The 11,672-nt window shown below is 38.8% G+C and overlaps 1 protein-coding gene across 5 annotated transcripts in view; it reads left to right on the top strand.

Moving 5' to 3' along the window:
• The window catches only part of LOC5572102 (mucin-12), a 130,758-nt gene extending 124,472 nt beyond the window's left edge, over positions 1-6,286 (top strand). For 4 of the 5 annotated variants that reach the window (XM_021848989.1, XM_021848983.1, XM_021848994.1 and 1 more), the window contains 2 exons: positions 2,973-3,300; positions 3,488-6,286. In XM_021848989.1, coding sequence (XP_021704681.1) covers positions 2,973-3,300; positions 3,488-3,872 — 713 coding nt within the window. In that variant the 3' untranslated portion in view covers positions 3,873-6,286. The remainder of the gene's footprint in view (positions 1-2,972; positions 3,301-3,487) is intronic. The other variant, XM_021849007.1, reaches the window with a different exon arrangement.
• The last annotated feature ends 5,386 nt before the right edge of the window (positions 6,287-11,672 follow it).

The following is an 11,672-nucleotide window of genomic DNA, read 5'->3' on the forward strand; positions in this document are numbered from 1 at the left end:
TAATATACAGATATTTTGTGCATGGTTGCCAGTTATTTTTTTTACCGTTTGTATCATTTATGCTTGTCATTTTTAAAGTAGTTTTGGAACAATCAAAATGACAAGTATAAATGATAATAAATACAAACAAATGGGAACGTTTATTATTCGCGACATGAGAAAAATTGATTTTTAACTATTTTACATTCACTGCATGGGAAATACGTTTTAGTAAGGAACGCGACGTTTCGCTAATCTTCGGTAGTTTTAAGGATGGATATATGTGTCTAGCCAATGTATATGGTCAACACATATGAATAAAACCTATGTGTTGATAGGAGAGGATTCTTCTTCTTCTTCTTTTGGCATTACGTTCCCACTGGGAAAGAGCATGCTTCCCAGCCTACACTAAAAAAAATCCAAACGTCATTGCTACGTGAAAAATCACGTAGATCATTCCAAATTCATTTTACCTCCACTTCACCTGACTAAGATAAAGATCACTAAACCATTAATAACCACCAAACAGTGACTGGGTAATGTTTATTGAGGTTAGCTATCGCACTTACGTGGAATTCACGTAGGTGCCTAAGTTCATTTTGACATCTGCATATTGTACGTACATTCGGTGTTGAGCTCAAATCCTAAGATGGCGCCAGCTTGATTTGTGAAGAACTTCAGAAGCTGCTGCTGCTTTAATCTCTGTATAAGATTGATTTCAAGGTAAATATACTTTGAATATCGAAGAATCCCTGCATTACTTATATTTTACACGTGATTTATAACCTCTTATCAATTATAGCACGCGAAGGCTACGACAAGACAGATCAAACTCACAAAATTGAGGAATCAGGATTCAAAATGCTCAGATTGACAATAAAAATATCACAATCTTTTAAATTTGTTTACATTTTCCAATTGGGAATTAGTTTTCTTCCAAAGCCTATTACAAATAAGATTGGTCTTTATTACAGTTGAATTTAATACAAAACCATCTAGGTCCTATTGAAACACTTCGTAAAGGCTACCGGAAAATTCACGTAGCTCTTACGTTTAGCGACGGTGGAATGGACGAACTTCCAAAGTTCATGCGTTCATTCTGAGCTACCTATGGTATGCGTAAAGCCCTGCGATGGAAAAGTGCGATGGAAAAAAAATCACGTATGTTTTCACGTAACAATGACGTTTGGATTATTTTGAGTGTAGTGTTCTTATGAACACTTTCACAGTTATTAACTGTGATCTATCTTTGCCAAAATTGTCATTTTCGCATTCGTGTATCGTGTGGCAGCTACGATGATACTCTATGCCCAGGAAAGTCAAGGAAATTTCAGGGCTTCAACATCCCGAACAACTTCTCTGAAGACACCATACCTCTAAAACCAACTTTTCGGGTGCAAAACATTTTCGATCACGAATTTAGGCCTTTGGAAGCACTGCATTGAAAAAGTATCCGAGATTTTCTATTAATGAGTTAATGCGCTACATAACTCTTTTTTTTTTTTGGGCAACACTACCATCACTTAGGTGGTAAAGCTAAATAAAGCTCTTTTTAACATTTTGTTAACATATTAACATTCATTTGCAGTACTATTTCAGACGCTGCATAACTAAATCTTCTATGCAGTCCGCAGCTCCAATTAAAAATTGTTATATACCTCTTGCATTGGATACATTCCCAAACGACGGGGTTGGTGGTCTAATGGCTACCGCTTCTGCTTCATAAGCAGGAGATCATGGGTTCAATCACAGGCCCTCCCTTTCCTCATACTTTGTATTTGTATCTTTCACTTGCTTCTATCTACCACTCTATATATATCACAGTTCATGTATCTATCACAGTTCATAACATTTGCTAGAACCCGAGACGGACAGAAATAAACCGTTTCCCTTCGTTCATCCTTCCTTTACACCTGATACATAGGCAGTCTGCTAACCAAACCAGCAAGCCTCTCTGCCATAAAAATTACCCCACCCTTTCACCCTTCCCGCATGAACTGGCGTTGACGCAGTGGTATATACGGTCAACCGTGGGAGCCAGTTGAATGCATCATCAATTCCTTCCCCTTCACTATAAATTTATGTGATTTGTGCTAACGTAAGAACAACACGACATTCACGAAAACGCGACGTGAGACATCGTATCGTGTCTGTTTGATCTGGTGGACACGACACTTCACTAGCAGTTTTTCTTTTCGGACGTGTACGAACATCGTACGAATCGCAATCAGTCGGACATCGTCCCGTAGATGGGCTACATCGCGTCCGAAACCGGTCGACAGAAAGGTAATTTTTAAGCTTTGTTGACGATAGTAAGAACTATAAGTGTTATGTCTTGTCTCACGTCGCGTTTTTGTGAATGTCCTTCCCCTTCCCTTCATTGGTCTGCATTCTGACGTGGCAGGCACCATTGTTGCCTAAAAACAGAAGATCACCAGCACTTATACACTGAGGGTGCCTGTTAATCCCAAGCAGTCATCTGGTTGGTTCCTTGTGTAAGTGCAGCTGATCTGGCGATACTGGAGTAGCAACCACGAGCGGCCAATCAAGCTCAAGCTCAAGCTCATTGGATACATTCCCAAAACTGCTAAATGGGTTGTTGTGCTCGATAAAAAAAATGTGCTGAAAATTGAAATGGCGTTTACGTTACATTGCCAGATTACGGTAGTGCACTTATGCCCAAAAATACAAACATATGACTAAACTGATCATTTATCATAACCTTACATAATTCATTTGATAACATAAGTCAATAGCCATATACAGTTTCTAATTGCGTTTTTTCGTTTGTCCAAACAAAATTGGTTGGTGCTTGGAAATGATTAATACGGTACGGTGCGTTTGGGTTTTGGATCGTTTCGATTTTGTCCATTTTCACATTTGTACAGTGTGTGCGTGTGTTGTGGAATTAACTTTCTTTATGAACAATAAATAGAAGAAATCAACGAATACTATTAATTTTTTATGATAATGGTAAATGTTTCGCACGATAGACTCTCCCATGCAAATCTCTGTGCAAGAAAGTGCTGTGCCAAGTCCAAGCCCTAGAGCAGCCGTTTCCCCCGATGCCACAAGTAGCAGTGCTAATGTGGCTACAACAAGATCATTCAGCGTTGGTGAGCTGGTATGGGGACCAGTTCGTGGATTTCCGGCTTGGCCAGGCAAAGTGATTGAAGCTCCAGAAGATAGCCGTCCGATTCAAGTGGATTGTGTTTGGGTTCACTGGTTTGGTGGCCGCACGGAATGGGTCGCCGTCAACCGATTGAAGACCTTGTCCGAAGGTCTAGAAGCTCATCACCGAGCCCAGAAGGATGTCAGAAAGTGAGATTAAATTAGGTTTAAGATCGTCAGGGTACCTTCCTATTAGCAATAATGGCGATATTTATTGAACTAGTTCGATTAGTAGCTTGAACTTGTGCATCGTGTTTGGCATTTGGCATTTCCAGTATTTTAGCATTCTATCGTAAACAGATATGCTCAATTCTAATATTTTATTTTTAATCTCTAGGGGACGGAAGCTAAACGCTCAGCTAGAACGGGCAATTCAGGAAGCTATGATGGAACTGGACAGGACCTCTGGAGCTGTGTCACCATTACCGTACGGAGCAAGTGTCAGCAACGCAGCAGTAGTGGCCTCCAAATCCATCACAATCAAAGCATCACCTACTAGTAGTACTTCCATCACTCCGAGTTCCAACAATAGTTCCTTGTCTTCTCCTACCAACAGTGGCAGCAGAACTTCAAAAATTACTCGTGGAGTTAAGTCGAAGCTTGTCAAAATAGCACCGGCACCACCTAGCAATGTGGTAGATTCCAGTTCAACATCATCAGGTACTAATAGTTCAAACTCTGTGGCTGCAGTAGGAGTCACCGGTCGTATCAAATTAAAGTAAGATAGTATTTTACAAATTACATTTCACGGAATCCTTGGATAGGTAATATTTGCAGCATATCAAAGACCGTTTGGTCTATAATTACTCTTATTTAAAATTATTTTAACAGTGCCACAACAACGGCATTGCCTAAACGTTTTACAAAATTCCCAATTCGTTTCTAACATTCCGTTTATTTATCAATTTATCAATCATCTATCTGATTCAGATGACCAGAAGCTTTGTCATATCTTTTTAGCATATGTTTCAGAAGCTTCAAAAAACTGTTATTGTTATTTGACACTTTAAATTACTATTCGAGTTTGTTTGCAAAGTGTTACAGAAGTTCAAAAGTAACAAATGTGTGTTCTATGAAATTTTCTGATCCTCGTTGTTCTCGCTGCGGTTGTCGGGTTGAGTTCCTTCCCCACCAAACATTTTTGCTGAATAAAAGTTGAAAAAATGACTCTCAAGTGTACTCCAGCTGAATAAACTATTATTCAGCTACTAATGTGTCTTGGGTCTGCTCTCACTGATGTCCTGAGCATCGTTTATTCTTTTTCCTGATCCTCTAACGTTCCATGAGACCGCACAGTTCTCACTGTTTAATGAGCTATTTTGTGTGTGTGCGCGTTTTTATGAGTTTTAAAAGGTGGTTTCATTAGTTGCACTATTTTTAGGTGGGCTATACTGCCGTGAATCGCAAGTTAGCTGTTCAGCTGTCTTCCCCTTATGATACGCGGTTTGCTCAGTGGTTTTAAAGTTGCTTTTAAACTCGCCGCTATCGCTTTTACTTTATCTATGTCGACTTTTGTACGTATTCCCCACAGCCGTACGTTTTTTGTGGCTCGTTCATTCAAGTTGGTATAAGTTTGCCTTCGTTCCACTGGATATAGTTCTTGATCATATTTTTTACTGCATTGTTTTTTTTTATTGGCACTACCGGTGTGCCTTTAATCACTGTTTGTTTTTTCACTGCCGAAAATTTCTTTGCTAAAATTGATTTCCTGTTTTCGAGTTCATTTAGCCCAGGCTGTGATATGCCTGTAAATTGGACTCTTTGCTTTTTCATCTTTATGACACTTACAGTTTTCTTTAAAGGTCACTATGTTAGCCATTAGAAAGGCTCTCACTCAGGTAGTACTCGATTGTCACTATCCACCAGTAGTACATAAATGTCAAGAAAATTATTGCACTTTGCACATTAGTCATGTTCATGTATGATTTTTCGCCTGCACTCATTGTCTCAAAGGATATCAGTGAACAAGAAATGTTTCTAACACATGTTGGATTGACGAACTAAACCGTTTAGTTGCAAAACAATTTTTTGAACGTTAATTTTTGGCCACACTTGTATTCTTCTTTTTATTCTGCAGTTATACTTCTGCTAAATTGTTTATGCTTTTTACATGCTTAAGTGCACGTTTCCGCTCTCTTCTTTGGAAGATGGTGTACGGTACGGTTCTACCCGTTTTTATTTTTTTCTAAAGTTATTACAGCGGACTGAATTGCCGAGTGGACTAGTCTTGTGATATCTGAGAATAATTATCCGACCACAAGTTTCTTCTTTTGGATTTTTTCTTTTTCGGGATAGTTATTATAACAGTTGTCGTTTTTCTTGTATGTTAAACAGGTAGTGATTAAATATTTGTAAATCTGACTGATATTGGTTTGCATAAATAAATTTTCCTTCCGCGGACTTTTCCTGCTCCACACTGCACACGAGTCAGGTTTGAAATCGGTATTCCCCCTTGGGGATCACACAGGTCGTACAAGCCTTCTGGTTTTTAAGGTGCATTCATAGCACACCACTTTCTGGACACGAAGCCTTAGATCCAGCTTCTTCTAATCACTTGGGTAAATATTAACGCACTGTTTCTGTTGGATTTGTTTGGTTCTACATCTTCATCATCGCCCGGAATAGGATCAGTAGTTTTTCTTCGTTGGATACACTGCAGCGATGCACTTTTCACATTGGTTTCAAAGCTTATTTACCTGCAGGGGTGCGTAAAATTCCAAAAGATACATCTCCGTCAGATCCAAAGTCGTAATTGTCATCTGGCGTCTTTGTCTAGCGGATTATTAGCCAACACGGTAACTCCAGCTTCAAAAAACATTCCATCCATCTTTATTTGTCATTCCATCCATTTGACCACACCTCCAAGTTTAATTCATTTAGGTCATTCATATGAAACCTAGAAAATTTGCCACAATAGGCTCCATCCCAATCATCATCGTCATTATCATCATAAAATCCCATACAATACATTTTTTTTCCAAGTATCAAAAAAAAAAAATCGCTGAAACCCCAATAAAAATCATATACACATTTCTTTTTCGCGAGTCTTGCTATAGCAAAACTGCGCGGGCCATTCATTTCCGCAAAGTTGCATTCTTCAATGTTGTTTTGGGTCAACCGCGGTGTCGCGAAGTCCCCAAGTCCAAAAAAATACACATCAGCGGATGTTTGCAAAGAAACCCGCTGTTCTCGAAGTATATTGAACTCCGTGTTTTGAAAGCCTCGTTGTTTTTCTAGGGTCGAATTACCCTGAAATTGTTTACCGTTTCCACGGTGCCTATTGAAAATTGCGCAACTTCCACTGGGCCAGAATTCGCACCAGCAGTTTGTTCTATATGAAATATGAGAATGTGTTCCCATTGGAATCGAAAAACTATTGAACCAAAGCGAGATTTGTCGAATCCCATGTTTTTGGCAAGTCATCACAGTTTTGACTTGTTGAATTTCTTGAAGTTGTTTTTCTAGGTCACGTTCTAAGTCCCCCGTGTACTTCGTGAATTCTGCGAGTTTGGCAAAGTTGTTTCGGCTTGCAGCTGTTCGTCGTGGGCCAAAAATTTATGTATCAGCGGAATTCAAGGCTGATAGGAATTGATCTTGGGATCAGAAATCTGGGCGCTACAGATGGTATACAATGTTATTAAAAGCTGCAACACGACTAGAGTTATGTAGAATAGTAACGCGTGCTGTTCTAGTATTTCGCTATGCAGCTGTTGATTGTTCACTATATTTATTTGTGGGTCCGCATTATGAGTTACGATCGAGTTTGAGCTTTTAATTCCCATTATTGTTTTTAACAAATTCACTTTCACTAATATTGGTTTTGTTCTTGGGTCGTTTAGACCACTGTGATTTTCTTGCGTCCTCGCGTTTTTTCTCCGTGATACACACCAATGGCGCACAATGTCCGGGTTTCTTGTTTCACTTTGTACGCTGGGTTTGTTTATTTTTGCTCGTCGTTCATTGGCGCTTGCACTTGAAATATAATATGTTCGCTTGTTAGATTGCCGGTTAGCACTGGTCGGTCGCCATCTTGTAGTCTTCTCCTATTATCTTCCACGAAGTCCTCTTCTCCATTAGATACTTACACTCACTTTTACTCGCACGCCGGAAGTGGACTTTATCACGATTCGCGGTAGCGGACTAGACCATACTGAACTTTTAAACTGTCCCCAGACTCAGGGATCAGCCACCAAAGATCAGTTGGATGAGGAACCTAAACGGTGTCAAACTAGGGACTGCCCGCAAGGATACCTAATAAGAGCGTAGAGGCTATAAGTGTTGTTCTGAATTTGAGGTCTGATTTATTCAAAGATTTGGAGGGGTTTTATATGTAAAACAAACTTACTTGTTGGTTGTTGGGAAAAGAATCTGTCCTTTATTTGAATTGTCTTTAGCTTTTATAGAATTACATTTTTATTTGGTGAACACTTAGATAATTGAAGAAAGTCTATCTAACTAGGCGTCGTAGTGAAATCCTATTCTTCTAAATCTAAACGCATCATTGTCAATTTCGAAGTTGGGTTTTTCATTCCGAACAGATAGACGAGGGGTCTATGGTCTATTCGTACTAAAAACTTTCTGCCAAATAAATAGGGTTTGAAATAATTATTAGCCCAATGGATGGCAGTTAATTCTTTCAAAATTACAGGTTTATTTTTCTCTCTATTTGAGCAATGTTGGTGATAGTAGGAAATTGCTTGGAGTATTGAAAGCATTGTGACAATTTTCTGTCCAAACAAATTTCGAGTCTTTCTTAAGAAGTTGATTGAGAGGATATGCAATTACTGAAAAATTTGGCACAAATTTCCTATAGTAGTTACAGAACGCAACGAAGCGTCTTACTTCGTCGGCATTTGTAGGTACTGGATAATTTAGAATTGCATTAAATTTTGAGTCATCAGGCAAAATACCTTCATCTGTAATTTTATGACCAAGGTAGGTCACTTCTGTACTGAAAAATTTGCATTTCTGTGAGTTAAGCTTTAAATTATAATACCTTAGGCGCTCAAAAACTTGAGTTGAATTTGAGATATGATGATCCACTGAACATCCAATAACTACGATGTCGTCAATGTAAATGAATGCTAAATCAGGCGTTAAACCTGCCATTGCAATCGTCATCATTCTCTGGAAACTATTTGGACTAATGTTCAATCCAAACGGTAACCTTGTAAATTGGTAATGGCCATTTCTTGTTGAGAAAGCCGTAAATCTTCTAGAATCGTTGTCAAGAGGGATTTGATGAAATCCAGACATGAGATCTAAAGTCGTAAAATATTGTGCTTTTCCGAGTTGATCCAAAATATCATCGATTCTCGGTAGCGGGAATTTATCAGCTAGGATTTTCTTGTTTAGCTGTCGAAAGTCAACAACTAAACGCCATTTCTTTTCACCATTACTATATTTTTTTGGTACTAATAAAATAGGGGATTTGTATGATGAAGTTGATTGCTCGATAATGTTGCTTTGTAGCATGGCATTAACTTGCCTATCAATTTCATCATACTGTGAGTGAATAGTTTTATAATTAGGGATGTAAACAGGTACATCATCATTAAGGACAATATTTTGCGAATAAAAATTATTTTGTGTAAGCAAAAAATATCTTGAAATTGTGTAATTAAATTTTTGAACTTATCCCTTGCATAAAGTGGGATTTATGTATCTATATCTATATCGTGAAATATTTGTTCAATCCTCATACGCTGGAATTAACGTCGCTAACTCAGCGGCGGTTTTGATGCTTAACGTCATTGTGTTATTTCTTGTTTTAAACAACCAAATTAATAACTTTGCAAGTAGCTTGAAATTAAAGTTTCTTTTAATTAATTGTATGTCACTGTTTGCTCTCAATAATGAATCTTGAGAATTTGGTTTTAATAAGCTTTGTTCAACAGTAGGAAGTTCCGCATCACTTTCGTAATCTTGATCTGAGATAACAGTGTTATCCAGAATTTGAATGCTTTGTGCATATATTAATTTAATTGCTCCGTATATTTCAACCTCTTCATTCCATTCGGAAGATTTTATTCTAAATTCGAAAGATTTCAAAAGTTGTCTGTACTCCGAAAAGTGAGCCTGTAATTGTTGTCTTTTCGTTTTCACACCATTTAACGTACGTGATCTATATTTGCTTTTGACTAAGTTTGCAAATTCTCGTTTTATATGTGTTTCGAGTTCTCGAAGCCGATCCATTGAAAGTCCATTTTAACAGAATAATGGGAACTGACACTTATATTGAGCTGTTCGGTAATCCAATCCGCATGGTTATTAAATTAATTAACTCATTACGCGTGGTAAAGATGGACAAATTATGGGTGAAATTATGAAAAAAATCCACGTGCTCGGCTGGGATTTGAACCCAGGACTCTTGTATGCTAGACGAGCGCTTTACCAACTAAGCTACCGAGCCACTTGGTGACCCAATAACTGAGTTGGTTACAAGTTTAGAATTCAAATCCCTACAGACCACGCGGACCCCTTTCATAACCAATATCCATCCATCTCTTGTTCCTACACACGCGGAGCGAGCGAGTGCGATTTATTTAGTGTTGAAACTGTTTGCCTATCGTACCTACATCGTTTCCACAACAACTGTATTGTGGAAGAGTAAAGATGTGGGAAGGCTATCAACGTGTCGTTCTCACTCAAGTGACGACATGACTACTACAGAGAGGCAGTACACTCTAATATAAACTGACACTTATATTGAGCTGTTCGGTAATCCAATCCGCATGGTTATTAAATTAATTAACTCATTACGCGTGGTAAAGATGGACAAATTATGGGTGAAATTATGAAAAAAATCCACGTGCTCGGCTGGGATTTGAACCCAGGACTCTTGTATGCTAGACGAGCGCTTTACCAACTAAGCTACCGAGCCACTTGGTGACCCAATAACTGAGTTGGTTACAAGTTTAGAATTCAAATCCCTACAGACCACGCGGACCCCTTTCATAACCAATATCCATCCATCTCTTGTTCCTACACACGCGGAGCGAGCGAGTGCGATTTATTTAGTGTTGAAACTGTTTGCCTATCGTACCTACATCGTTTCCACAACAACTGTATTGTGGAAGAGTAAAGATGTGGGAAGGCTATCAACGTGTCGTTCTCACTCAAGTGACGACATGACTACTACAGAGAGGCAGTACACTCTTTCATAATTTCACCCATAATTTGTCCATCTTTACCACGCGTAATGAGTTAATTAATTTAATAACCATGCGGATTGGATTACCGAACAGCTCAATATAAGTGTCAGTTTATATTAGAGTGTACTGCCTCTCTGTAGTAGTCATGTCGTCACTTGAGTGAGAACGACACGTTGATAGCCTTCCCACATCTTTACTCTTCCACAATACAGTTGTTGTGGAAACGATGTAGGTACGATAGGCAAACAGTTTCAACACTAAATAAATCGCACTCGCTCGCTCCGCGTGTGTAGGAACAAGAGATGGATGGATATTGGTTATGAAAGGGGTCCGCGTGGTCTGTAGGGATTTGAATTCTAAACTTGTAACCAACTCAGTTATTGGGTCACCAAGTGGCTCGGTAGCTTAGTTGGTAAAGCGCTCGTCTAGCATACAAGAGTCCTGGGTTCAAATCCCAGCCGAGCACGTGGATTTTTTTCATAATTTCACCCATAATTTGTCCATCTTTACCACGCGTAATGAGTTAATTAATTTAATAACCATGCGGATTGGATTACCGAACAGCTCAATATAAGTGTCAGTTTATATTAGAGTGTACTGCCTCTCTGTAGTAGTCATGTCGTCACTTGAGTGAGAACGACACGTTGATAGCCTTCCCACATCTTTACTCTTCCACAATACAGTTGTTGTGGAAACGATGTAGGTACGATAGGCAAACAGTTTCAACACTAAATAAATCGCACTCGCTCGCTCCGCGTGTGTAGGAACAAGAGATGGATGGATATTGGTTATGAAAGGGGTCCGCGTGGTCTGTAGGGATTTGAATTCTAAACTTGTAACCAACTCAGTTATTGGGTCACCAAGTGGCTCGGTAGCTTAGTTGGTAAAGCGCTCGTCTAGCATACAAGAGTCCTGGGTTCAAATCCCAGCCGAGCACGTGGATTTTTTTTCATAATTTCACCCATAATTTGTCCATCTTTACCACGCGTAATGAGTTAATTAATTTAGAATAATGGGGTTCAGACCATAAATTTAATAAATCCACAAATTCACACATGAAATTCCGTTGAAAATAAAGCAAACAATACCATAATATGAACCGTTTTTTTATATATGTTTTGTGAGTTAAAATAAAATTAAATGTTATTCTTTCAAAAAATCCTTAACACTCTCTAAAAAATCGTCTATTAGCAACCACAATTCCAAAGGAACTGGATCATCTATTGTGATAATATGTTTATCTCTAATGCACTTTACTTATCTCATTGCTATTGCACTTCGTCCGATGACTGCAGCGGAGGATGGCAGTGGAAGATGGCAGTGGAGGATGGCGCTCCGATGGTGATGATAAGACACATGGTTTGGTCA

The sequence above is a fragment of the Aedes aegypti genome, chromosome 1, assembly GCF_002204515.2.
Source record: "Aedes aegypti strain LVP_AGWG chromosome 1, AaegL5.0 Primary Assembly, whole genome shotgun sequence".
NCBI lineage: Eukaryota > Metazoa > Arthropoda > Insecta > Diptera > Culicidae > Aedes > Aedes aegypti.